The sequence below is a fragment of the Frankliniella occidentalis genome, unplaced genomic scaffold (genome assembly GCF_000697945.3).
Source record: "Frankliniella occidentalis isolate FOCC.00 unplaced genomic scaffold, Focc_3.1 Scaffold168, whole genome shotgun sequence".
NCBI classification, from domain to species: Eukaryota; Metazoa; Arthropoda; class Insecta; order Thysanoptera; family Thripidae; genus Frankliniella; species Frankliniella occidentalis.
The window spans coordinates 7,323-35,123 of NW_026267294.1; the positions used below are offsets into that span (position 1 = coordinate 7,323).

The following is a 27,801-nucleotide window of genomic DNA, read 5'->3' on the forward strand; positions in this document are numbered from 1 at the left end:
ATGTCATGTATTGCTCTCACTGCCTTCTAACATTGGTTAGGTACCTTTACGGGGAATGAACTATACCTCGCCTGTGCTCAGGAAACTGTATATATACCCTGAATTCCTTGAATAAAACGTTGTTAAGTTATACCCACAAGCTGGCGTACTTGTCTCTCCCAAGAAGCTCTACCACCCGGTTACCCACCCTAGAGTATACACGATACTCTACAGCTGTCTGTATATATAACCTCCAATCCCAATCCAATCACTTGTTATCAATGGACGGTGGTTGAGTTTTAAGTTGAACGCTTATTGATAAATATTTATTTTTTAAATCTATACGTAAAGAAAACATGGTTTCTCTTTCACAATCGATTATGTCTACCTCTTTATCTTTTGATGTTATGAAATGTCAATGAAATGTGTATCCATAAATGGTTTATTTAAACTAGAAATATCATCACCAAGTTGGTTAATTTGATGGAAAATTAATAGCGAGTGGTCGCTTGGCGTTTCAAACGAGGTCGACAACATTTTACAGACTAAAAATATAGTTATTGTTAATGCAAAAACAATATTGATGCTGATTTGGAAGTGTTATGATTTTCTCATGCTGCATTTTCTATTTTGCATTACAGGAGAACTTGACTACACTACCATTAAGATTATTCTTCTAAAAAATTAGAAATGCCTCTTGAAAAGTCCTTTTCTCCATTACCATTAGAGGAGTTGTGCCTCTTGGCTGTAATACGATGCCTTGAAACAGACCTTATACTATGTGAAGTAGCTAGAGGCTTACAAGCTAATTCATTACTTCTTCGAAGGAGAGATTTAAGTACAGCAAGAATTTCTGAAGAGCTTCGTGAGTACTTGGCTTTCTTGCCAGGTACTTTAAGTGAAATGGTCCGACAAAAGATCACAAACAAGTATAAAGATTTACAATATTTTCACTTAATTTTAGATTTCGTAAAAGACGAATTGGAATCATGATATTTTCCTGTTTTCAGAGTTTTGAAAAAGTATGCAAAAATGTCACAACCTCAAACACCTCCTTTAGGTCTACCTCTTCATACAATGACTGTTCGTTTACTAGAAATAGTTTTGGATGATGAGGTCCAAACGTTTGATCTGTCAGATTTTCAGCCTGTTATAAGGACAGCTCAGTTCAGGCCTCAACCAGGTGTTCCAGAAGTGTGGGAACTTGTACTTGATCGATGCTGCGGGCTTCGAAAGTAAGAAGTAGCTTTTTGTAATTCTTCTTAAAATAATTGTAGTATTATCAAAGAAGTAAAACGTTTCCACCTACGTAAATCTTTATGTATTTTTCAGGTTTTCATTACCACCTCTATTGTGTACCACGCTTGGTATTAACATGAGTGGCTTTCTGAAATCTCTTGCTCAGCAGTGCAATAAACTCACAGAAATTGTTCTCAAAGATGCTGTACACGACAGCAGGGTAATATTATCTTCTATTATCTTTTATTAATTCTTACCATATTTTACACCTTAAATGCTATTGAATTCACATCTTATTCTTGTAGGTACTTGCTGCAATTGCTAAAAACTGTCCTTGTGTGAGGCTGCTTGACATATCAGGCTCAAATATTTCTTGTATGGATATTCTTTTCCTTATTTTTCCTGTGAGTGCCAAGATTTCACATGACATGAAGGCACCACAATTGGCTAAACTGAAGTTGCTAGCAATGCAGGTAATGTAACTACCAGTAATGCATTTTCGTTTTAGGTAGAATGATGGTTTTTGGAACTCATCACATGGTGTTAACTATTTTTGTATAAATTTCAACTATCAAGTTTTGGTTCCTTTTTTTCTCTGATGAGTACATTTTCATTTTACATTTGTTCTTGTCAAACAGTCTACTCCCTTTCCAATGACCTCTCTTAATGGCTTGTGTGCAACCATGAGAGACCTGATACTCACAAACACAAAGGTACGAGCTCTTGGAGCATACTTTGCCCTGAAGTATATGCCCAACATTACATCCCTTGGAGATTTTGTGTTTGCAACTGCTGTGTTGAAAAAGCTTTCTCAAGAGTCAAAAAATAAATTTGCCTTAAAACAGGTATGTGTCAAAATTTAAACAGCCTCTGCGATTCTGCCCTTCTGCGTCTTCATTATTGTATTCTTTTCTGTTCTTCAAAGATTTTTTACCGCGGACCATCTTGTGAAAAAGTTAAACTTATTGGTACATCATGCCCTGATCTAGAAATCTTACACCTTGGATCTGATGATGCTAAGCGTTTGAATTTTAAGGTTTGTGAAAGAATGTTATGTGTTTCTAATCACCTTAATGAATAAAATAATGAAAATTATCCATCAACTCATTGTGCCCAACATAACATTTGTTTGTTCTAGCAATTATCAAAGCTACCGAAACTTCGGAAATTAACCTTAGAGTTAGCATTTCCTGTAGATATTGGTCCAGAACTAGCCCATCTATCCCAACTTTGTGAATTACAGGTAAATAAGCAACACTCTCTGTATTAAATTAATTTATCTGCTCTTGGTTGATTCTTATGGATGTAAATCACCTGTACCTTACAGCTTCAAGTCCCCAATGTTGATGTTGGGCTCATAGTTGAATCATGTCCACTTCTGCAGAAGTTAGTACTAACTCATGAGCCTCTAAAAACTGTATCAGTATCTCATGATAAAGAAAAACCATTGCTGCTTCATCTGGAAGAACTGCAGGTACAAAATCAATGTTTTATTATTTGATAATTCTGTTTGTAATTCTAAATGATTATTAATTAGTAAATCATCTTCATTGTACAGCTTGAATGTCAAATATCATTAAATGCAGCAGCTTTACTTTTAACTCGAGCTCCTCAACTAAAAGTAGTCAAACTGGTACGAATTAAGAAACTCACAGATCGTGTCCTACGAGAGTGGCTTGAAATCAATCCATTTGAACACTTGGAAACTGTAAGTATTTTCCAGATATTGCTTCCTACCTCTATATATTCTTTAGCAAAATCTAATTATCTTATCTTTTTTTTCATACATTTGCAGTGGCTTTTGGGATATTCTCAACTGACCATCAGAAGTGTATCTAGGCTACTGGACCACTGTCCGAGGTTGTCTACTCTAGGACGCTTATCTGGTTGGGATGTAAGATCCTGGGAATCTAGACGTCTACAAAGAACTTGGCAGGAATACCAAATAAATTTAGTCCATTTTTCACATAAGCAAAATGATGTGGCGCAAATCATGGATGCCACTGTAAGTTCTGATGATGAAACTCTTCAGTGAAGAAACTTCTACTCTTCTAAGGAGAAGAACTCGGTACACTTACCTCTTCCATTAGTTGCATCTTTATCATTACTTTTGATGAAAGTATTTAATTAACCTTGCTGTTTTTAAAAAACGAAACACACCTTACTTGTGTTTAAGTACAGACTGTATTCCTCAGTAAAATTAAGATTACTTATGGATAACTGCATATTGTTTTAAGACGTTGAGGAACAGTCGCCGTTGTGGTTACCTCATTCTTTCCAACTTTCTACCATATTTGTTGCATCAAGATCTGTTCAAAAGTCTTAGAATATTCTCCTTGTGTGCATCCTTAACTACCTGATGACTGGCATGTTTGTTTACTGAGAGATAAGTGCTAGGCACCATATCAGTTAACTTATCCTGAATTATTTTGTGATCTCTGTGTCTGTGATAGAAATATTTTATTGGAACTAAGACAGAGTGACCGTGCAATCAGTTTTCAAATTTGTTGACTTTTGGAGGTATTTCTTGTGGAACTCTCTGCTGCTACCAAAAGCTCAAAAACAAGTTGGAGCAAGATTCAGTCATATTCCTTGACTTTGAGGTTGCGTGGCCACCCTGTAAGAACTCTCTGCCTGTATTGTGTTCATTGCCATGATTGTTTAGCAATATTACTTAATATGAAGACCTTCACAATTAAACCTTATCCTCTTGCCATATCACTTATTTTGTCCCCCAATAACTTAGTAGATATGGTAGTTTAGGTAAAATGTTATGGTTAATTTATTTCCTTGAAATAATTATCAATACATAATGCATGTTAAAAAAAGCTCCAAATACAGAAATCTTACAAAAATACATTGTCATATGGATTTGAGCATTAAAAATACCTGACCCTAACTACAATAATTTATACAGTTGAAAGAGTTACAATGAGTAGGATGCATGTGATGGAATAAAAGACAATTCTTTTAGCGACCGAGACGAGTATCAGCAACCAATTGAACAATAGCCTTTTTCTTAGGATTGTAAGAGTAATGATTGGCCTTGAAAATACGGCTCTCAAAGAAGGGCTTCACATCATGAATATCAATCTGGCGGGCTTTATCCATAAAATCTTTCTCACTAATTTCAACAGTGCTTGGTTCATGGGCAGAACCATGGAGACCTCTCATGAATGCAAGCTGTTCGTGAGTCATTTGTCGTAGAATATAATACAATAGTTCACTATGGTCCTTCTTGAAAGACAGATACTTCTGGAATGTTTGTCTCATTGTTTTCATAACACTGTATTTTTGAGTTTCAACAAAGCTTTCAAGCATCATTCGGATAGCCATATTTACATCATCTTCCTGCACATAGTCCCTGAGATGCATACGAGCAGATGCCTCAGCCATACGGATCATACTTTCAATGTGACGGACAGTGATAGGTAAACTTCCAGTTGCCTACGGTGAAGAAAAAATGACAAAAATAAGAATGAAAATTTCTAATATGTGCAGTATACAGTTGAATTAAATGTAAAACTTACCAAAGATTCTTGTCTGAGCTGGCTGTACATCTTTGCAACTTTGTCTTGATCCATGTTCTGAAGCTTTGGATGAGCATGTTGCCTGGAATAAACTATGTACTTCTTAAGTAGTTCTTGAGGGATGGGTTCAATATCTGTGGACTGCAAAGGATCAGGAACAGCAATATCATCAAGAACAGTGTCATTAATCTTGCTTGGATGATGTCGAATATGTGAGGACACAACAAATTTGGCAAGTCTTTCATCTTGCATAGGATCTGCTTCATCCCTCACAACACACAATATATCAAAACGAGACATGATGGGTTCCGAGAGATTGACCTGAAAGTAAGAAGAGCAACAAATGAGAGACAATTGAGCAATCAATATAAGCTAGTGTGAATATATAATGAAAAAATACTTACATTTTCTGCGAAGGTCATACTAGGATCATAACGTCCACCTATAGGATTAGCAGCAGCAATGACAGAACAACGGGCCTGAAGGGAGGCTACAATTCCTGCCTTAGAAATAGAAATAGATTGTTGTTCCATAGCTTCATGGATAGATGTGCGATCTTGATCATTCATTTTGTCAAACTCATCAATAAGGCAAACACCTTGATCAGCCAAAACCAAAGCTCCAGCTTCTAGAGTCCATTCCCGACTTGCTGGTGAACGGCGCACATAAGCAGTCAAACCTACAGCAGAAGCACCCTGTCCAGTTGTAAAAACAGCTCGTGGAGCAATTTTTTCAGCATATTTCAAAAACTGTGATTTTGCTGTTCCTGGGTCACCACAGAGAAGTACATTGATGTCTCCTCTCAGTTTGTGTTTTTGACCTACAAAATAAATGTTAGTTATGAATAATTTTAGGAATTCTATGGAAAATCTGATTTCAACACAAAAGTACTATTCTTACCAGGGTTCTTTGACTCTCCACCAAACAAAGCAAGGGCCAATGCACGTTTAATATAATCATGGCCAAAAATCGACGGTGCCATACTTGCTACAATGCGATCACCAATACGATGGTCCTTTGCCAATTTCTGAATTGCTGATACATCTTCATCTGTTAAAGATTGCACTATTTGCTTGCAATCCTTCACAAGCAAAAAGTTGGCCAAAATTACAGTTGCAAAGACCTGAAAAATATTTTTACAATAAAATTGTAAGTATGAAAAGAACACAATGTTCTAACAACCCTCCAATGCATAATTCTTTTGAACTCACAGGGAAACCTTGATCTGTGTTTAATGAGCCATCATAATTATTAGTGTAGATTCCAGTAACATCCACTTCATCACCAGGTTTACAACGGTCACAAAGGTCAGCTAACAAAATGCAATCTTTAGATCTGGGGATACGGCCAGCTGGAATACGCCCAGGTGATTCTTGTACAGTAATTTTCTGATAATTTCTGTAAAGAGTTTGCTCCATGTTGATCTGAAAACGTTAGTACTAAAATTAGAGACAAGGATCAAAAAATGAAGTCATGGAGAAAAGCAGGATATGAAACATAACATATGCTGCTTACCATGAATGGACCAGTGCTCTGACACTCAGGACAAGAGCCCGGTTTCACTTCAACATCTTGGGACTGAACAAATGGCCCCAAAATGTAACCACACTTGTTACAATCATATTTAACAACACTCAACTGAGGTAACACACCTGTTGTGGCAGTCACAACACCACTAGTCCGAACAAGCTGATTCAAATGTATTTTCCTTGAACACAAAAGAGAATATTCTCACTAGGCATTTCAGATAAAGACCAGGAGCTCACAATACAGTCAAAAAGACAAGAGACATACCTAAATGTGCGGAGTTCTTCAATGAGCGGTAGTTCTGATATTCTCACATTGATTGTGCTTGCAACTCGCTCGTAGCTGGGGAAAATTGTAAGCACTAACTCTTTAGCGACTTCATCAAAAATTTTCAGCATTTCCATTGGAGCATCAGGCAAGAAGAAGGCCAAGACATGTTCTTTGGCAGCTAGAGCTGGAAATTCAACCTGAAAAGATGAGTTAAAATCTTAAGTTGGGCAAAGATGGAAAAGTGGCAATTTAAAGGCATCAAGTCAAGAGTCACCTCAAGGCTGCTGTGGTTGCTTTCACACATACGCCGAATACGATCCTTGAAAACATATTGCCCCTTACTATTAACATAGTTTCTCAAGAAGTTTTTAAAACGGTTAGCAATTTCAGTTCGTGGACCTATCATTGACACCCATTCTTTGATTGTATGGCCTTTGGTATCCTCAAGGTTTTCAATTGATTCAATCATATCTGTATCTTCCATATCTCCTGCAGCAGCCTTTTCAGCCATTCTTCTTTTCCTCCGGGGCTCATCTTCTTCATCACTATCATCATATATAAGTTCACGGTCCCCACGTCGCCCAAGCATTCCTTCCTCTCGATCTCTTCGCTTCATTGCTAGTTCAGCAGCGTTTCGGTCTGATTGAGACATGTTCTCAAAGTCTCCCTCATCATCAAGTGCATCTGGATCGTATTGATCCAATGCAGGCATGGGGCGGTAATCCCTAAAAGGACAATTACTCATTAGCACTCGAAGTAAGAAACATGAATGAACACAATAATATTTAGGTCTCTTGCAAACTTACGCCTCCATGTTGTCTCCGAATAACTCCTCTCCATCTTCTTCCTCTTCATCCTCAAACTGTCTAACGCTATCCACATCGCCCCCAATAAGATCACTTTCATCTTCGAAGGGTTCCAAGTCACGAACTGGGGAGGTGACAGCTTCCCGACGGGCGTCACCGACTGACCTGTCGAAATCACTTGGAGTATCTCGTCCATTCTGGAAACAAAGACAACCTGTTAGCAGCTACCACATTCCCTACTGGAAATCAAAACTGGATTGGAAAAAGGTTCTACCATAAAACTACAATAAGAAAATAAACTAAACACAACTGTAACAAAAATGACGTGAGTTCTTTTGAAATTACGTATGATTGATAATAAAATCTGAATATTTGGGGGCTACGCTTTCCTAGCCTCTAAAAGCAGACAGTAACCGGTGAGTAAATATCGTATATAATAGCTTACAAAGCGTATTCAAAGACAATTTATGTTCAAAGAAGATAGTGGTTAAGTAAAACTTACAGACGACATGGTTGAAGTTCAAAAAGTAACTATGTTTTTTTGACAAATACTTTTCAACGAGAGACGTTTACGCTGCACGAGTCCGTGTCCGTTGTTTGATCCTACTTTGGCGCGAAAACCAGTGTTGCTGTTGTTGTTGATGTTTTTGTTGATGGTTTCTGCAGTCGTGTTAACACTGCAAAACAAAAAAATATTTTTGCCAATGCTTGACAAAGCATTACGCTGAAAAATTCCTAGCACTTGAAAGAAAAATGTTATTTTCATTTTTCAATTCTTCGAAGAAATACTCAGCCATAGGAAAATAATTTTTCTGAATTTTTCGGTGCAGAAAATCTATGAAAAATCCTGCGGTAGTCATCTGACATCTGATGGGTTATGCTAGGAATGATGTTTGATAACAATGGATGTCTGCTAGTGATGAATATTTACAAGTGAATAGTGAATATCGAGAAGATAATCATGGGAGTCAGACGCCTTCAAACATTCCTTGAGCGGCATTGTCCAGAGGCTTGTTATGAAGTCAGCATTTATGACATTGCTGAAGAATATAGGTAAAATTTCAAAGTACTCACAAAAATTTTACTTATTCAGACAGGATATTTCTGCCGTCTGAACTGTCTTGTCAATATACTCAAATATCACTTTCTTTTTCTCCAGACAACAATTTAATTGTGAACCTGTCATAGTTGTTGATGGATCATGTTGTTTTCGTAGTATCTACGAAGGACTTGATTGGGTGTGTGGTGGACAATACAAAGAATATGTTCAAAAAGTCACTCATTTCTTTGAATGTTTTGAAGGTATGCCTTGATACGATGATGTATACTATGTGTGCCTTGTCGTTAATGTTTCAAAATTTATTAATGTATTATTTTGCAGCCATAAATGTTAAGTTAGTTGTATATTTTGATGGAGCCACTCAAGAAAGCAAAAGACCAGTTTGGGTCAGCAGACGTCTTCAGAGTATGGAAAAGGCTCATGCTGTATTTGACGCTCTTAGTAAAGGTCAAGCTGTTCAAAGAATTGATCCAGAACTGTATGTCTTGCCTGCTGGAGCAGGAAACACTATGTCAACGTTATCAAAAGATAGATGCATGGTAACAGTAAAATTGATTTTGTTTCAATTTTTTGTTACAGGCAAAGAAAATAAATTTATTTGTTGAATTTTTTTACAGGTGCGTCGTTCATTGAAAGAGTGTGATGAAGAAATAGCAAGTTATGCTGAAAAGAACAAATGCTTTGCTATTTTAGCCCAAGACTCTGATTTTGTTATATATCAAAGTGGAGCAAAGTACTATCTATCTGCAGAAAATCTAGATTTGACCAGAATGACAACATTAGTGTATGATCAAAAAGCTCTAGCTAGACATCTCCAACTCAATGTATCTGACTTACCAATATTTGCATCATTGATGGGCAATGACTTCATATCTGCAGATGACCTAAGAGTAAGGATGAACAAATAAGGATGAACAAATAGGCTGTCAGGTTTAATTATGAGAGAGCAATGTATATTTGCTATTTTACTTATCATTTTGTGATTTGTTTCACAGCCTTTTCACAGTCTGTTAACTGGCAGGCAACGGCATCAGGCATATGCAGCAGTCCTTGTGAGAAAAGTCGCGGAGTATATTTGGAGTCTTCCGAAAGGAAATGATCTTTTTCTCTACCTGGGTCAGTTATCTTATGAAGTTTTTAGGACTCGTCACCGTGCTGAGGATTTACAGAAAAGTATTTTGAGTTATGGAAGAATTATAAATGAACCTGTCAGTAAGTATGCTCCAATTTGAACCTTTAAATTTTAGATATTACAATTGTATCTAAGTAAAGTAACCTGATTTTTTATATTTTAGGACCTGTTGACTCAAGATGCAAGAATTGGGACCAAATAATGTGCCTTGCTCATGTTAACTATGTAACCATGGTCCATCCATCATATGTATACAATATTCTTCGAAAGTTGCCATTTGAAATGAGTACAGCTTTAGAGGATTGCAGGACATCTATTCCACCCTCAGCTGCTGCCCTAAGACAGATGCGTCAGCGTATTTATGGCGTTGCTCTTCGAGAGTACCCACAAGACTCTGAGGAAGATTTGGCTGTCGATGAATGGTGTATGTGTGGGCCTCAGAGCTTAAATGGTCCACTGAAGGTTACAGCAATTTTGCCACCAGGTAAGTGAAGTATAAGCTCTCTTTTACCTCTAAAAATATGTCTTAATAATGAGTCACTCATGGTTTTAGAAAATAGTCCCAAGCTCCTTGATCTATGGGTGAATGACTCTGATGAAATGAAGAGAGAAAAGTTCAAACTTCTCAGCTGGATTGGTTCAGCACATTTATCAGATACTAAGTTAGGTGAATTTCCACACCAGCTTATATCTGCCACTTGCATTTTATCCTACCTTTACCATGTGAGTTCATACTCAGCAATATTATGATCCAAAGTTCAGTATTCTGCATTTTTAAAACACCTCTATATTCTTGACGCTTTTCTTTTTAAAAGGATGCTGGTATTCTTCATGACTGGGAAGTTAAAGTCTTTGCATCGACAGTTGTAGATGTACAGGCTATGAACTCAAAAGATCTATCTCTAATATATTTAAAGAAAGTTGATGTTCGAGGTGTACAGCTTGCTACATTGTTCACAAGAGCAATTACTCACTTGGTGCTGGCTAATTCCATCTGTGGTACCCCAGTAAGCTCTGAATGGGTGGGTGTTCCTTTGCTTCTTATAACTGTATGAAACTAAGATCAGCCTTTACTGCAAATTAATGTTGTTAACATTTTACTCTGAGCAGACAAGACACCCTCAACTCTTTGATGGCAAATTGTTTCAAAAATTATACTTGGAGAAAAGAATTAAACCTAAGGTAATTATAATTTTTTAATAATTATTGAGTTGGCAAACAATTTTTAGTTTCTCATTTCTAATTATTCTTTCTCAAATTAACAGCAAGGTAATTTTCAACATTTTCAACAAATATGTGAGGCTATTCTGACAGGGTAACAGACAGACTTCAGCAAGATGGTCTTTAACAAAACATACCGTTTATATTTTATCAATTATAGAACAATCTACAATAAAAATGATTAAGCTTTAAAACTTCACTATTCATATGCTTATACTTGAATATTGTTACTATACTTATCATTACTAAGAGGTGTCTAAGCATATCTAGGGAAAGGCATGTCAGTGAGATCTGGCTATCTCTGAAAAAAATTCTAAAATGTCACTTATTGTAAACTCTAAAGCAATCATCGACCCTGGATAACATCGCTGAATTAAATCCTCCACTGATTTGTATTGCTGAATGAATTCCTCCTGCATGGCTCGCCAAACAACCTAGAAACCAAATTAAACATTTGAAGAATACATAAATGTACTGACAGTAGCTCCATTTCTGTAATTGTAAATAGGCAATTTTTCTTACTTGTAACAGGTTTTCCTGCTCACACAAGTGTTTTTCTACTTTCCTATACAAATTTACCAATCCACGTTTTACTTCTCTGGCAGGATACTCTTTTATGACTTTGCGAAGTTCTTGTTTGCTGAAAGCCATTTGGTAACTGATTTCAGATTCTTTCACACCTTGCGCAACCTTAGCCTGCACCCCATCAAAAAATTGCTGGGAAAAAGATTGAAAATAGAAAAAAATTATTAAAAAGAACCCAGTCATAACCATTCATAACCAAGATGGATTTTTGAAACATTTGTTGCCTACAAGGTCACTTACATTGAGTTTTTCTAAAGGTCTCCCAAAGTATTGAGTTACATAAGCTCTGAGAGCATCATTGTATCTCTGCTTTGCTTCCTTGCGAAGACTATCTAAAACACTTATTTTTAGATGTGACAATAAGGCAAATAAATGATGGTAGTTTTCTGCAACAGAATTTTTCAAATAAATGAGGATTCTTCACTTAGGAATATTTTAAAAAAGGAATCTGTTTATGATGAACCCATACCCATCTTAACAACTTCACTTGGTGTTTTAGTGTGTTCAGAAGCAATACGTGGGATGGTATCAAACATGGCAGACACCAATTTCGTATACCACTTCTCCAGGTCTGTCCTACGCTCTGAGTTCTTGAAGATCTCTTCAGATGTTCGAGCAAAGTCCTAGAACAATAACAGAATACTGTAATGATTTGAGAAAAAAAATAAAAAAATTACAAGTAACATTGAAACACTCATTACCTCAAAATTGTCAACAAATGGAAGAATTCCACATGTCCCTTTTCTATTTGGTCTTGTTTCTTCAATGGAACGAAGTTGAGCTTGCATAAACCGATCAAAGTTCCTCTTTACTTGGACCAAAGCAGAAGCAAAACTCATACTTAGAAATGAGCCAGTATCCTGTGCTGACATGACATGCTGGCTCAGTCTCACCAAAACATACATACAATAACTGAAGAAAGAAAGAAAAACAACAATATGGTAAAACCCATTCTTGTGGAAAACGAACAAAACAGAACTAGTAATTCCATATTACAACATACAAACTATCCACTTTCTCATAATGGCTGACAAAATTGACAAGTTCAGGTTCAATACACCCAAATAAATCAGACATCATACGACGAACTTCTTCATTCACTTGTTTTTCAGCTCTCTTGAGAGGAACTGATGGATCTATGTCTTCTCTAGCGACACCGGCTCCTTCAGCAATCAACCCGTCCAGTGTTGTCTGAGTATTCTAAAACAAAAGCCACAATATTAGTTATGAGTCACACATAACTTTCACATTGAGTTGCAAATAATATCTTACCTTTGTTGTTGGTGAAAGCACATCTAATTGGAAAAATGAAATGCAGAAGTTCTGTTCTGCTAAACATACTGGCTCGAGCTGAGCCAATACACGTTCCAAAACTTCATCAAAGCGGCGTCTCTCAGCAGAACTAGCAGCATCGATGCCCCATTGATCTCTTTCTACTCCCAGCAGTAGGGTCGGAGTACCACTAGCAGCCCCTCCAGACACACCACTTACTACATTGGCCGCTCCCTGCTTAAATTTACCAGCAAGATCCTCTCTTGATCCACTACCTTTGCCTGAAATAATTCAGTGATGGACTAGTATTTTGATTACATCTGTTTTTGGTAAATACACTTAGTACCAAAAAGAATAATTACCTTTCTTATCTGTCCTCAGACCAGAAATTCGTAACTTTGCCTCTTCAAAAAATTGCTTAATATCTCTGTCATATAGTTTACTTATTGCATTAGTGTAGACACGCATCAAAGCTGTATATGCCTTCCTATCCATGGCCTTCATCCAGTGCATAAGTTCTGCATACACTTCCAATTCTCCATGAATTGACTCATGCCTAGGCAAAGTTAGTTCATTTGCATGAAAACTTAAAGTCTCTCCAGCATCATTGCCCTAAGAAAAAAAAATAATGTCAGTAAAAAGATCTTGATGATCTGTTACGACAAAATATCCGGAATTGATAACCACCAAATGTATGAAAAGGTTGTTGAGATGTCGAGAAATTGTTTGAGAAAACTTTGCTTTCCACTTGTCAAAGCGTTTCCTCTGCTCCTGGACAGCAGCCATACGCAACAGGGCTGGATGTATTTCTGCATTCATAGCGTTTAGCAGGGCTTTACCTGCAGCAATGGCATCTAATAGACCTGTTGTGCTAGTTAAATCTGCATCTGTCAAAGCTGCTTGATGTTTACCATCAAGTTCCAGCTGAAACTAACAAGGCATAGAATACATACAATAAAAAATTATGCAATCATAAAGCAAACATTAAGTTATAATGAAAAATAAAAAGCAGATTGCTCAGAATCACTTACAATAACATTTTCAAGTTCAGCCAGAAGTTTCTGATTGTTGCAATTTACTATGTTGATGAGAGAATTTTTCTCCTCCATCTTCTCCAGTGCATCCCTTACATGGCTTATTACTTCTTCATACATATTGAGGCGTGTTTCAACAACGTCCACTTCAGAGAGAGCAGCCTCAATTTGGGTCATTAACATTTCCACTTGTTCTTGAGATGCAAGTACACTTTGAACATTTTCCTAAAAAAAAATTAAATATGAAGGTGCGTTCATAGTGATAGGAGGCCGTTCCACTTGATGATTCTAGGCGGCTTGCGTTGGGCGTTGAGTCACCTCTCCTCGGTCACCTCGCCTCAAGTCGCACGGCCTCCGATAATTGTAGGGGCTCCTTAACTGATAAATTAATGACAATTTTTGTTTTCTTAAATGAAAATAGGTACAGTAAAACTGTATTCACCCCATCAAGAACGGAGAGATCCTTTGCTATCATCTCCATAAAAGCTTCAGCATTACTGATAGCAAAACCACATGAGGACATGAGCTTATCCAAATCCTGCTGTTCTCTTTCCGTCAGGGCATGATAATCCTCAGCTTCAGTTGGCTCCACAAATCCTGTGATAAATACTTACTTATTATTTAACTTCTGACTTTAGAGAGCACAAAACCCTAAGGTACCTCAAACTGAAACCAACCTGGTGTAAGTATTACTTGTGTCTCTGGTAGTAAGCCAGGATCTCCAACCCAATCTTCAGGTAGATTGCGAAACTCCGGCCTTTCCTTTGGTAAATGAATGCAGCATTGCTGTGAAAATTTCAGTGAATATAATTTAATAAAAAATTAGAAAAAAAAATGTTAAAATTTAGCAAAAGCAAACTTTGTATTCTGAATGTTTACTTTATGAACATCACATGTGAACAGTACCTTCCACAAAAGAATAACAAAGTTCTGTCGTTCCTGGATATTACTGCAATACCACCTAAACACCTTCTCAAAATGGAGGTCTAAATCATTGCAATCCTAGAGGGGAGGAAAATGAATGCATTTTGAAAGTGAAGTTGTAAATAAAATGTTTGATAATGACTGGTATGGTGATCTCAATATGACATGGACAATAATGGATAGTAAAATTGAACAGGTATTGCTTACTATGCTTGCAACTCTTCCATCAACAACTCTGAGGGTATTTAGTTGCCATGAGCGCTTCTTTTTCAGTACATTTTTGTCATTCTTTTTGACCTGCAAACCAAACAGGTGTGTGAAAAAGCAAAATTGTCATTGATATTGTATTTTAATGGGAATGTTTATTTATTAAAAATTTCAAACCTGATAAATTGTTATGCAAATTGGTGTTTCCATTGTGACAGCGAGACACAGGTAGCTTATTTTCTTCTTTTTGAGAACTTTGCTTACATGCATAACAGCAAGTAACCTTTCGTCATTAGGCTGGAAAACTTCCCTCTGAAGGGTGTGTCTTATAGCAGCCATTTTTGCTGTCAAAGTTGCGACGTTTGCGACCTGAAATATTTGTACTTTGAATTTTAATTAAATACAATGGTTGTCAAAGAATAAGAGAACTTTTGACACACAATAGCAAAAAGGGCATTAGATGTTCGGTTAAAACACACACTCTGGTATACTTCTAACAGCACTCCAGTGTTAACATCCAAGTAAAGTTGCTTGGGAGTCCCTTGAAGTTTGACAGGTTAAACATTCACTTTCAGGTGACATTTACGTACTGAGGACAGGCGTTTTTACCTTGTCAATCGATGAACACGCCTCAGGAAACAAGAAAACGTTGACAATTAATCGTTCTTGTGATTACATCATGAATTATGACACAAATATAAAACATAGGACATTGTTTGTAAATACATTTCTCTTAAAAGTTGTGGATTTGTGGGTTGTTCCCTCCCACCCCACCACTCCGTCCCTCTCTTCCCCTCCCCTCGTCCATAGTAGAGATTGGCCCGGAAACAAGAACTAGCACATCCGGTTTCATCTCAACAGAATCGAATATTTCATGATTGAATGAAGCACAGCCTTATCGAAGTCATGGGATTACGTGTCGGCGTGCAGTACGTACGTGAGTGAACTGCATTTTCTGATGACTGCAGAAGCCCCATTGACGTGGATGTAAATTTATTCATTTAGACATGATTTAAGAACAAAAAATACAAGGTTTTGCTACCATAGTCTGTGCTGTTTTGATTCTAAGGTAAAGCAATCGTTCGGCTTGTGTGGAGTTAGCTACGGACGACGATCAAATCAAAGTATCTCCTCTTAGTAGGTGTAACCACAACTTAGCCTCCTTACAATTTTTACTTTTACTAGTTTTCTCCAGTTTTCTTAATGGTTTTGGCGTCCCTCAACTATCAAAATTCTTCAGTAACCGTTGCCCACCGAACCGCTCTACTCCCAGTGTATGTTTATTTGAGATGTTGCAACCTAGTGCTTGTCAGTGATAAGCTATTTAATTTTGTGTCAGGGCAAAAGTCAATCTTTTCATATTAAATGTATATAGTTGCTACCAATTATATACAGTTTCATCTATGTCCGTGTCCAGAGGATTTGTAGATTTTATAGTGTTTTCTTTTACTTTGAGGAATTCACTCTTTTTGTTGGGACAACTTAAACACAGTAATCACTCATATCTCTTGAACTACTGAGTACCAATTGCTTTTATCTACCATTCTCGTTAAATTTTTGTCTCCCACATATTATTTTTCATATTTATGATTCCTTGTAGGTGAATATTTCCACTTAAATTAAGTCAAATAAATTAAATAAGAAATGATGGATGACGGTGACAGTGGAGCAACACAGGAACGTAAATCAACAATAATATGGAGAAATCTACAACAGGTTTGTTGTTTTCCCTTTTCCTGTTAGTACAATTGTAACTGTTGTAATTATGGATTGCATTTTTCAAGCTTTAACTCAAAGCTTGTTTTACTATTATCATTGTCAGGATCATAATGATTCCTTTTCCTCTATTTTTTTAAACATAAAAAATATTAGCGATACCAAAAGCTTCTGGATGACTCCGTGCCTCATACCATAGGACGATGGGTATTTGCATTTTTATTGCTGTGTTTCTTCCTTGGAAGAGTGTTAATAATGCAGGTGTGTTTCTTTAATTATCCAATTATTACATATCTGTTTTCATTCTGTTATATTTTAAGAACCATGACCCATTAGTGTTATACTAATCCATATTGTTTTCCCCCAGGGTTGGTATATTGTAACATATGCTTTGGGAATTTATTATCTAAATCTGTTTGTTGGCTTCATCACACCAAGAATAGACCCAGCTTTGGAATTTGACGGTAAGAGTTCCACTCGATTCAAGTTAACTGAAAATTCTTACAATTGTATTTCAATCCCAATTTTTTTTCCTCAGATGATGCTGGTCCTGAATTACCCACAAGAGCCAATGAAGAGTTCCGCCCGTTTATTCGGCGCCTTCCAGAATTCAAGTTTTGGTACTCGGTTGCCAAATCTACACTAATTGCACTCATTTGTTCATTTTTTGAGGTTTTCAATGTTCCTGTTTTCTGGCCAATTTTAGTGATGTACTTCTTCACATTGTTTGGCATCACTATGAAACGACAAATTAAGGTAAGACATTGTTTCATTTTTTCTGTTTTTTTTTTTATTTAACTCTCTTTCCTGACCTTATTATGCTAATGTTAATTGTATTCTTCTGGATTCTGGACTTGTTCCAATAATCAAATTGCATTTTCCTTTTCAGCATATGATCAAGTACCGATATATACCGTTCACACATGGAAAACCAAAATATCAAGGTCATGAAGAACCAGGAAAGGTGATTAATTCAAAGTGATAGCTTACTTGGTACCTGATCCCATATTTTAAACTTCCGTTCGGGACTGTCTTGCCTTCTTGCATTTCTGAATTTTCTGTGTGCCTTTAATAATTCTGTGGTGGAACTTGACAAAGAATGAGTGTAGACTCCTGTAACTTAAACTACAAAGTCAGTGATGTACAAATGATGGAAAGTAAGTTTTGACTCCTTAATACTTGTTAATAAATTATTGTGTACAATAAGGACAAAAAGACACTATATCGATAGGGACAGGTGTGCTGATGTCATTTTAAGGGTTCATTTATCTAGCCCCCCCCTGCAGAAACACTATTTAGTTCAGTTGTTATTCCAATTAACCCGTCCTTCATGATAAAATCTTGAATAATGAGCTTTGATAGGGAAAAATGTGTATCAATGCCAAAGAATTGGCAGCACATAATGAATACCAAAATGCAAGTAAGGTTTGAAGAGTTATTCTCTTTGTTAATTATACATAATTCCTTTTTTACTGTAATCTGTATTCTCTGTGGTGTGCTATTTGTTCTGATCATAGTTGTTTGGTCATCTCAACATTTTTTTAAACTAGGTATACTGTAACAATGTGAGTATTTGGCTGTAGCTTACTTACTTACTTGTTAATGGATCACTGGGTGTAAGTTGTAGGAGATGGTTTAAACTAGAGCTTATTTATTATTTTGCAATGCATTCATTGTGTTGTTTTAAAGAGAAGTTTTACATTTCAAATTCTCTTAAGTTACATCAGAATTACAAACTTACTGGTTATCTCTGCACATCTTTCAATTTGAGCAGCAGAAAACCCATATTGAGGTAGATGTGTGCAAGCATTGTTTACTAGCCAGACATCATCCAGCTTTTACATTTGTTTTTCATTTATTCAATCATTTTTGCCCAGTGCAATACTTCATGATTAGGGTCATTGCTATTCATTTTACTTTAACTGTATTCTGTTCAATTATCTTACCATAGTTTATTTATGGTTAATGCTGTGCAGTGCTTGAAAGGTAACAAGGTATTTTGGTCACTTCTCCTCCTGGTTTAGTATTAACAGATCATAAGTTTTTATTGAAAGCAAATTCCAAATGGATAGAATTACAGTGATATGCATAATTTTTTGTTCCTTTTGTTTTAATTAATTTTGGGCTCCTTTAGTCAATGCCTGTAGCTTATCAATGATAAAACAACATTTTATCTGGTTGTAGTATTATTTATTAGCAAACCTTAATTCTCTTTACTTTGATTTGTTGTGTACCTCATACCAAACATTAAGCTTTTACCTTGCATTTACCAAAATCATCAAGTGAGAATCTTCTTTCTACTGGACAGATCAGAAAGGAGCAAAATTTGTTGTTTGCTAGATTGGACACATTTGGTGGGTGATCAAACTTCTACTGTTTGAATTTTCGCTGCCAAAGAGTTTGTTTTAGTATTGAAAGCATAATTTCAATTGAAAAACAGGTTACGCAGCGACCAAAAGATGTGGACACATTATTCAATGCTTAAAATACAACATACATTCATGATCATTTCTTAATCTATTGCTTAGAATTTTAATGACTGATTAAGAGTGTTTCAAAATTCTCATATATAATACTCTAGAGTGTTCTTTTTTCATTAATAAAATTTCTTTTGTTTCATTATGAAAAACAATATTTGTTTCTTACATAGCCCACATTCCCCGCATATGCATCTACAGATTCTTTGTGTACAACTTTTCTTGTTTTATATGATGGGTCTGGCTGAGCTAATGTGCAGTAGTGTTAATGGACTGATAGTGCACCAAAAGTATTTTTCTTTCTTCTGTTTGAATGTTGTATTTCATGGAGCTATGCAAAAAAAATGTGATTTGATGACCAAGTGATCTAGTCAGTATATTTATCACCGTGAGTGTGTTGAGCATTTTCCTGACATATTTTGTGTTTTCCCTTAAAGTCCACATTTTCATGTTTCAAATCTGTTTTCACATTTTCATAAAACTATCTTGTCATCCATCTATAATTTTTTGTACATTAGGGACTTGAGAGACTCAGTTAGGTTCTTGAAGGGTTGTTATGAGGTGAAAGAAAATGGGTTCAAACCTTTTTGGAAAAGAATGCTTAACAACTCTCTCCGTCTCCTATTTCTCATCTCTCTGTCCTCTATCTTGATTAGCCGAATTGGACTTGACTTGTTCCACTTATATTTTAATTGCCATAGTTGACTTAATGGGTCATGCAGTTTGCATCAAATTAAAGTTATGTCATATGTCATTTCAGGATTTGAGTAAGTGGCAGTTTACTCCTGTCAAGTTCTTATAAATTACCTAAACTGTTTACATAGAATAAGGGTGCTGGATCTCGATTTTCTTCTATTCAACCAACCAACCGGTTTTTCTTTTTCAGCTTTTAAATTTTATCTTTTGAACTTTTTGTTATTTTTTTATGTTACTTTCCTTAATTAAACAGCTAAAACATTATTTTTCCAAAATTTACAGTGTTAGTGATTTTTGATAACAGTTAAAATTTCTTACAAGAAGTCTGATGATGGCTGACCACCTTTCTCCTCTTACATTGACTCACTGTGTATAAAATCATGGTTTAATCTAAACACGTTCACTATTTGTTTGAAATTGGTTTTCTTCTTTTTTTGTGTGTGTTGGTGAAGACAAATGCTCGCCAGGTCTCTATTTCACTGTTACCTGACAGTCGGCTGATTGCATGTCTTCTGCCTATCTGCACGATGTTTTTATTCAGACCATGTATTTTTCGCAGGTGCCTGTGGCCTCCACTCAGAGACCTCCGGAAGAGGTGGAGAAAGTACCTATACCAGGCAGTGTGCCGTTGATACCCAGTACTCAGGTTGTCTGACATCAGATATGTAAGAGGTGATTTAATTAATTTTGTTGAAAACTGTACAGAACACGATTGCACTTTATTGCAACGTTTATTTTAATTTATCTTATTCTGAGAAGACTGGTCGATTGGTTGAGCAGAGTTAGAATACTCAAAATATACTGAGATAATACACCAGATTGATGGTAATTACTATTGTTCTTTCAAAGTTATGAAATTGATGAATGTGATAGATAGCATGTTTTTATTTTGTGTTCACCTTTCATTTCATCATAAGTAATGATGAAAAAGAGTATTTTCGCAAGTGCATGTATAAATATCCATTTCCCCCCTTTGAGAATATCAGTCTGGTGACTGAAATCAAGTTCTTAATACTATACTGTAAATACTATAGCAATTAAATTAAAAGCATACTGTTTTTAAAATTGATACACTTGTCATCTTTGAAAGTTAAAGTATGGGTTTTCTTTACCTTTGTCAATGAAAGTATTCTTCTGGCCCTATGGGTCAGTTTGGATAAAATAAACAACTACTGACTGTTGACGGTTTAGTGTAATCCGATCCAAGCATCCACGCTGACTGAAGACCATCAATAGATTGAGCCAAAGATCGTTTGCGTGGGAGTGCGGCAGAGTGCTATGGATGGGACTGTCGGCCTGGTCAGCCTGCAGCGTAGGCAACCCGCTCACAGCCGCGTCGTGCGGGACGGTATCGCCTGGTTCGCAGGCGTCCTCCGGGGGAGGCCAGAGCCCAGAGCTCGCTCCTTGCGCGTGAGGTGGGATCCTCCGGATCAGAGGCGTGAAAACTGCAACGGACGATGGACATTGTCCTAACGTAGACACACGAGAGTCGGCGAGGCTGGAGGTCGTCAGCACGAGGGGCCGGGAGGGAGATAGCGGCGGAGCCAAACAAGGCGAGGGCCGAGGGCCCCGCGTGTGCGCGGAGTGCGCGGCCCCGGCCCAGCCCCCGCCCCTCCCCCGCCTCGCACATGGGGTGCACGTGCGGGCCGAGGGCCCCGGCGGCCGAAAGTACCATCTCCCAAGGACTTTATGAATAACGCACGTGACGCGCTAAATGGACGCCCGTTGTACACACCGGACCGGCCCGCGAAATGGGCTCAAGGAGAGAAAGGGGCGGGCCGGGGCGGGCCACCCCCGCCACCCCGCCACCCGCCGCCACTCACGCACGGCACAGTTGGCCGGGGATGGCGTGCGCCGCGGCGCGCGCGCCCGGGCCCACCCCTCATGTCGGGATGGAGGCCGCCTCTCGCTGCCGACAGGAGCAGGGGAGGCGTAGAGGGAGAGGGAGGGAGGGAGGGACGTCAGGTGGTTTGGCCTACTTCCCGATCCGTCATGGTTCGCGTGTCTGTCATCTTCCACTTGCCTGGGCCCGGCGGCGGCCGCGCTCTCCTTTTGTTTCTGTGCGCGTGGCGTGGCGCGGCGTGGCGCGGCGGGGACCGGTCCTCGCCGCGGAAGTGGCGGCGGCGGCGCCAGGCTGTCTACTGCGTGCGGGGCGGCGGGGGCGCCGCGCCGCGGCGAGCAATAGGGGGTGCGAAAGCAGTTAGTGTGCCTGCGCCCTCGCGACCCACCGGGCCATTTATGCAAATGATACAACTTATTTTTTATGAGCGCCGCTGCCGCCCGCTGCGCTGCACCGCGCGCCGCACGATGGCGCTGTGTTGACACGATGAGAAATCACCCCCCTTGCGGCGCACTCGTACACCCCGCGGCCCGGCTCGTGCGACAGTTCGACGGGTCACGCGTGATCCAGGTCATATTTCCAGCCCCGCCCCGCCTGTCCAGTCCACTACTTCCTTGTGTGCACGCTAATTTGCCCGGACCGGTATTGGGGTCGCACGAACGAGGCGTACTGCTGCGGCCCCCGCGGCAGAGGGCAGGTGGTGCACCCGCGGCTCGACCCTTCCTGGGAAAGAGGAAGCGGGCGCGGAATCACTCGCGGTGGAGCCGGAAGCGGAACGGCGGAGCGCCGGGGGGAGCTCCGGGCAGAAGGCAGAAGGCTCCCCTGAGCGTGGGAGGGCCGCATAAGGAAGGCGTAGGCTGGCGCAGTTCGGCGGGGCGCGGCAGGGCGGGGCGGAGGGAGTGCACGACCCCATCGTGTGCGCCGCCGCGCCGGCCGGGTCTGCTGTGCACACAGCAGCACACTGTTGTTCAGAAGAACCAAATGTTTTCAATCGAAAAGTGAAATACTCGTTTTCAAGCAGGCTTTGTAATTGTCGGGTGCGGAGCAGGTGTGGGAGGCCAGGGCTGGGCTGGGCTAGTTCCTTGCAAAGAACACTCTTCTTTATAGTTCGAACTGCCCTTGTAACTTACGAAAGATTTGGCACCTTCGTATTACAAACAAATACCCCTTGTATTACGACGGTGCCAAATTAATTTCTTGTACGCTACATAGAGCAGTTCTTTGTAAGAAACTTTCAGTGGGTGACGCGGTGGACGCGCCTCCTTCTTGCCGGGCTCCTCGCCGGGCGCGAGGTCGCTGGCCGGGCGGCCGGGTCGTGCTGTGCTCGGGGCTCGGAGGCCTCCTCGGGTCGGGCGCGGCCGGCCGGCCGGCCGGCGGGGTGTCGGGGTTGGGGTTGTGCTGCCCGTTATTCCGCCCCATTTCCCCCTGACATGCCAAATCCGACAGGTGAGGCAGCCCACACCTTCCGGCCGCGCGGTGCCGAAAGCACGGCCCCCTTAACTGTGTGCTTTTTTTTTGCGCTTTTTGTTCTGTTCCGACCGGCTTCGTGCTGTGCGGGGCGGGGGGCGGGGCGCCGTGTTATTGTCTCTCTACGCCATCGCTGAGGTCGGTCACATGCTGGCCTAATTTCAACGGTACGGCACGGTTGAGGCTCGCCGCATCGACTCGAGCAGCAGTCTGTATCACATGTAAAATTCACTTGATCTAGGCGGGGCGGGGCGCTGGCACGCTATGGCCGTGCCCCCGCCAGACACTCGTGCCCCGCCAGGCTCGCCCCGCCCCGCCACGCCTCCCGCCCGGCCAGACACAGTGGCACCGGGGTTCGGCTGGTCTACGCTGTAACGCCCCACCAGGCCGGCCGGCACGCCCAGGTAGGGTGGGACACGCACAAGTAGTCAAGTGTTCTGGGTCGTTTAATCCTTTACATGTCGAAATGATATCAACCTTATTTTGCTTTTACTGTCCCGCATGCATGCGTGCGGGCGGGCTTGCCTACCGCGGCGCCTTATGGCGCCGTGTGAGTATGCAACCCGACCGCACGACTGAATACGGTACAGTATAGGGACAACAAAGGAAGGGGTCTATGGACCACCCTGTATAACTACGGGCGGTGCAGGTGGGGGTAGTTTCAGTGGTTTTAGCCCTTCGGAATGTTGCGATAAAAAGTAAAAATGATGCTTGTGCGTCACCCCGACGTGCTGTCGGTGTTCAACTCGGGCGGGGCGCTCTTGCGGGCTCTTGCGTTCCTGAAAGGCATCCGCCGCTTCATCTTTCAAACGGTTTTATTCCTTCGGCGGTCGCCGGCCGCTGTTTGCAGGCCGTAGAGCCCGACGGGGTGCAGGGCCCCTACAGGGGGCGCTCGGCCCGCGGCGCCGCCGGCATCGCGTTTCTCAGCGCGGCTGGCTGTCACCCGGGTGGTGACCCGGGTCAGGCGAGCCCCGCTCGGCAAACCCGTCACGAGCCTTTATGGGGCCCGCGGAGCTGTCCGGGGAACCGCCGGGAGCCGTTCGCAGGAGGGAACCTTCCGTGAGGTCGTCTGCTATGTTCGATCGGGTTACGTGGAAAAAAAGAGTTGACATGTGATCCAAGTACAATGTCTTCATACAACATATGCTCGTCGAGATGCTCGCTCTTTCCCAGCTAGGTATGGTGTACTGCGGAGTGTGGATCACTTATTTTTTCTTGTTCTCTCTGTGTTCCTATACATTCTTCATTGATTTTGAAAACCACTTCCAAGTGGATCAAAGGCTGGCTAACATAACAGCCTAATTAAACTGATGAAAACAGTTTCATGAAAAGGTCAACCTTTAAAGTGCAGTGTTGTGCTTCTTTGTTCATGTCTAGTAGGTTTTGGAAATGAAATTCGAGTACTAGTGAAGGACTGATCGATTTAACTACAGGAGGTAATGGGCCGCCTGGGGGGTAGGCAACAACGGCCGCCGTACACACGCCTGTCTGGCGGGTCGGCCTACCCTACCTAGTGTCAGGGGCTTCTAACGCAGTTTAGTCGTTGTATACGTGCATGCGTTTATGCAAGGGGGTATGGAGAGTCTAGGTCTAGGAGAGAGGAAAAGGCCTTCCCAACCTTTTTATTCCAAAGTAATTTAAAACTTATCAATAAAGATGACATTTAACATTTAACATTTTGTCTCCTGGTGCTGAAAGTTTAAAAATTCCCCCTTGGGTTCAGATAAATAAGAACATTGAGAGAAGCACCAGAATCCCTTCCCTTTTTTCATTATTTCGGGAGATCCGTCTTTAAAAAGTACTCAATGAATTCATTAGTGCCAAAACGTACAAGATCATTTGAAAAGTTATCAACATTTTTGTAGTTTAGTCGTTCGAAACGGTGCGACGCGGAAAACACAATGCCCCGTCGAAAAATCATACCATAACACTATGGACGAGGCGATGACTAGTAGTGCTGAGATAATAGCCCGGCCGCCACGCTTCACTCACGCAGTGCAGCGCTGTGCGCCGCCCAGAGTCACGGACACACTTTGCCCCGCCCCGCCGGCACCCGCGTTAGCGCGACGCGAGTGACTCAGGCCCGGCCGCCTGCGACAATTATCTCCTTGAATTATCTCCTTGAGCAGAGACAGACGCGGGCCAGGTGGACCAGGCAGGGAGCGCAGAGGGCCAGGGCACAGTCCTCACCTCACGGACGCTTGTGCGCTGGGGCGTGTCAAGTTAGTACGCGTGAGCGCTCACGCAGTTTGAAGCCATATTGACAAGTAGAGAGCTTCGGAAAGATAATCTGGTGGTTTCCAGGTCGGTCTTTACACTGAACATATTATTATTTTAGAATTAAAAGCATTGTATTCTACCCGTTCCAAAAATAAGAGGGTATATATGTGTTTTCATTCATGTTGCCCCATGTGGGGCGGCGCTCATTCTCACGTGAGACTCGTGTCGAGGTACAACCGCCCTCGCGACGCCGCGCCGGCCGGCCTTCCTCGGAAGGGAAGGAGGACGTTCCGCGAGAGCGCGTTTGAGGGAGAAACCGTGGCGGGGCGTGGCGGGGGTGGGCGCCGCGGGCGAAGCCCCGCCAACAAGGCTGCCCGGCCCGCGCACCTGAACCAACACGGGCGGCAGACAGCTGATGGAAGAAATAGAACAGCCCGCCTTGATTTGCTTTTTGTGTTTGCGCGGTTCTTTTCGCACTTGCATGCCCCTCCTTATTCGCGATAAGAACGGGGGTGAGGGGGGGGGGGGAGGAGTCAGTTCAGTTGGATGTTGGATGGTTGTGAGCGTCGCCGCTGTCGTCGTCGTCCCTGCAATCGCAAGGGCGCGCGTACCCTTCAGGTGCCCGCCCAAGGGTGCGCTGCTGGCGCCCCCTGCTCCCTGACCACACCCTCCTCGCCTACAAGGTCGCCGCCCGCCTTGCGTGTCGAAATTTGACACATAAACAGATATAATTCGAGGGGCCAAGGCCGGATGAGTCGGGTCGTGGCAGAGGCGGCGGAGGTGTAAGTCTCAATTGGTGGCGCGCTGCCAAAAGGAAGAAGAGGGTTGCCGAGCGAGAGAGAGAGAGAGAGAGAGAGAGAGAGAGAGAGAGAGAGAGGGGGGGGGAGAAAGATAGAGAAGGGGCAGCACCGAGCAGTACAGAGCCGGCCACCCTGCAGCACAGCCACCGCCACGCCCCGCCCCGCCCGAGTGAGACGCGATTCTGAGTCACTCGCCAAGGCAAGGCGCGCCAAGGGCTGGTGCGCTGCTGCTGCTGCTGCTGGCTACCGGTGCTGCTTGTCTGTAGCTCACGACAACCCCGCGCCCCCGCCCCGCATCGCACCACCTCGCCCCAAATAATCTCTTTGACTCTTCATTCTCTTTCGTCGACTTCCGCGAGCGAGGCCTCCCCCTCTCCCTCTGCCAATCCAAGGTCGCCGTTAGTGAGATCCCCTGGGCTGGCCACTACACCCCGCCCCGCCCCTCCCCCGCTCCCTCTCTTCCCAGCTCGTTACAGAGTATAGCGCGGTGCCTGTTTCCCCTCGGCGCCGCAGCGGCGGCCGCTCTGCATGTGTGAGCTTTGCAGGCCAAGGGTGAATAAGCTGCGGTGCACTCTGGCAGTGAACCAGTCCCGCAGCCACAACGGCACGGGCGGCCCGCCGACAGCACCGACAGGGAGCCAGGAAGGGGTAACTCCCGTTGCTGATGCACATTACCTCGGGGTAATCCAGAGGGTAACTCACATGGCCAAACGTGGTGATCGTCGAGATAGAATGTATGCGGTGTAAACCGGAGTTAATCTCACCACAAGGTCCGTGCACGTTGTTGTACGTTGGCACTACGCGAATTTCAGGAGTCGATTTTCAACCCCACGGAGCAAAGCGTGTCCTGCTCATCTGTCAACTCTTTGCTCGTCCAGGCAAACTGCTAACCCGGCACATTTTTCGCCACGGCAGGAAAGTATGTGTACTGCGTCTGATGGCACGATCGACCTTGTCACATCGCAGCTGATCACATTTCGGATTTACCGTGTACATATTAAGGTCGCCCCACCCTCCCCCTCCCTCCCCCGCGGCGAGCCCCGTGGCGCGGTGGCTCAACGCTGGCTTGCATTGATTAATGCAGCGACGTGTGATCGCACAAACACCTCCTCCTCAGCCGCAGCCAAGCCGAGGCGTTGACCTGGGGGGCCAGGTCCCGGGCCTCGCGGGCCGCGCCAGCCCTGCACACGGCGACACCACACGCCTCGACGACATCGCGCGCGCACAACGACAAGTCCCACGTCGAGGCTAACGCCGCCCCTGCTGCCCCGTCGTCGCCACCGCGTCGCCTCGTTCGTCTTCCTTCCGACTCGCCCGAAATTAAATTCTCGTTATTGGCTTATTGTGGCTGTGGAAGACACAGGGGTTGGGGTTGGTTGGCCGGGGGCCGGGTCGGGGTAGCGCCCCGCCTCGCCAGCTCGACCCGACCCGACCGCCGACCACACCCTTTCTCGGCCCCGCCAGCCCCGCGCTGCGGGCTGCCCGACCAGCAAGGCGGGGGAAGAGGGTACCACGCCAACTGCCGAATAGTTTCGCCCCTTCAAGTTTTGCAATTGTTTTCACTCTTTGCGCGAATGCTTTGAGTTTTCCGCGAACCGTCTGTAACGACCGCTGGGACAAAGCAGCGTACGCGGCTCGGCTCGGCTTCTCCTTCCGGCATCTTTGTGCACTTTGGTGGCGCTGCGTTTGTTAAATGTATTTGGCTGGGCCGCGCGGGGGACGGGGCGGGCCGAGACACACAGCGAGGGCTCTCCTCCCCCTCCCCCACCCTCCCACACACACCGACGTACCTCAGCGAC

At 42.2% G+C, this 27,801-nt stretch overlaps 5 protein-coding genes across 9 annotated transcripts; 3 read left to right on the forward strand and 2 right to left on the reverse strand.

The window, feature by feature from the left end:
- The first annotated feature begins 6 nt into the window (after positions 1-6).
- Positions 7-4,075, forward strand: LOC113208874 (uncharacterized). 3 transcript variants are annotated; one of them, XM_026426104.2, is made up of 11 exons: positions 7-505; positions 621-908; positions 990-1,214; positions 1,312-1,438; positions 1,524-1,691; positions 1,857-2,063; positions 2,144-2,254; positions 2,357-2,461; positions 2,546-2,692; positions 2,777-2,926; positions 3,014-4,075. In XM_026426104.2, exons 2-11 carry the CDS (start codon positions 670-672, stop codon positions 3,251-3,253), a joined length of 1,719 nt encoding a protein of 572 aa, XP_026281889.1. In that variant the 5' UTR covers positions 7-505; positions 621-669; the 3' UTR covers positions 3,254-4,075. The 3 variants fall into 3 exon arrangements, with proteins under 3 accessions (XP_026281889.1, XP_026281891.1, XP_026281890.1); XM_026426106.2 differs by having other exon boundaries at positions 7-219; XM_026426105.2 differs by having other exon boundaries at positions 7-215.
- On the reverse strand, positions 3,977-8,015 carry LOC113208871 (DNA replication licensing factor Mcm2). Its single transcript, XM_026426101.2, has 10 exons — positions 7,854-8,015; positions 7,352-7,548; positions 6,820-7,270; positions 6,543-6,742; positions 6,264-6,456; positions 5,960-6,172; positions 5,649-5,871; positions 5,153-5,568; positions 4,749-5,069; positions 3,977-4,665 (listed from the first exon to the last, which is right to left on the reverse strand). The coding sequence occupies exons 1-10, from the start codon at positions 7,860-7,862 to the stop codon at positions 4,189-4,191; spliced, it is 2,700 nt and encodes an 899-aa protein (XP_026281886.1). The 5' UTR covers positions 7,863-8,015; the 3' UTR covers positions 3,977-4,188.
- Positions 8,016-8,146: 131 nt separating this feature from the next.
- On the forward strand, positions 8,147-11,159 carry LOC113208873 (constitutive coactivator of peroxisome proliferator-activated receptor gamma). Its single transcript, XM_026426103.2, has 10 exons — positions 8,147-8,404; positions 8,511-8,653; positions 8,733-8,950; positions 9,029-9,301; positions 9,407-9,623; positions 9,707-10,027; positions 10,097-10,266; positions 10,359-10,565; positions 10,654-10,725; positions 10,809-11,159. The coding sequence occupies exons 1-10, from the start codon at positions 8,313-8,315 to the stop codon at positions 10,860-10,862; spliced, it is 1,767 nt and encodes a 588-aa protein (XP_026281888.1). The 5' UTR covers positions 8,147-8,312; the 3' UTR covers positions 10,863-11,159.
- Positions 10,727-15,565, reverse strand: LOC113208872 (exocyst complex component 1). Of its 2 annotated transcripts, none has more exons than XM_026426102.2 (16): positions 15,396-15,565; positions 14,964-15,155; positions 14,787-14,876; positions 14,562-14,657; positions 14,333-14,441; positions 14,098-14,252; positions 13,653-13,880; positions 13,309-13,551; positions 12,984-13,233; positions 12,622-12,902; positions 12,353-12,549; positions 12,051-12,261; positions 11,819-11,972; positions 11,590-11,735; positions 11,287-11,481; positions 10,727-11,198 (listed from the first exon to the last, which is right to left on the reverse strand). In XM_026426102.2, exons 2-16 carry the CDS (start codon positions 15,123-15,125, stop codon positions 11,046-11,048), a joined length of 2,670 nt encoding a protein of 889 aa, XP_026281887.1. In that variant the 5' UTR covers positions 15,126-15,155; positions 15,396-15,565; the 3' UTR covers positions 10,727-11,045. The 2 variants fall into 2 exon arrangements, with proteins under 2 accessions (XP_026281887.1, XP_052127603.1); XM_052271643.1 differs by having other exon boundaries at positions 14,964-15,169.
- A 120-nt stretch (positions 15,566-15,685) lies between these two features.
- Positions 15,686-20,856, forward strand: LOC113208875 (protein RER1). 2 transcript variants are annotated; one of them, XM_026426107.2, is made up of 7 exons: positions 15,686-15,855; positions 16,387-16,502; positions 16,659-16,763; positions 16,870-16,966; positions 17,041-17,258; positions 17,392-17,466; positions 20,235-20,856. In XM_026426107.2, the coding sequence occupies exons 2-7, from the start codon at positions 16,431-16,433 to the stop codon at positions 20,328-20,330; spliced, it is 663 nt and encodes a 220-aa protein (XP_026281892.1). In that variant the 5' UTR covers positions 15,686-15,855; positions 16,387-16,430; the 3' UTR covers positions 20,331-20,856. The 2 variants fall into 2 exon arrangements, with proteins under 2 accessions (XP_026281892.1, XP_052127605.1); XM_052271645.1 differs by lacking the exon at positions 15,686-15,855 and adding an exon at positions 15,883-15,923.
- Positions 20,857-27,801: the final 6,945 nt, after the last annotated feature.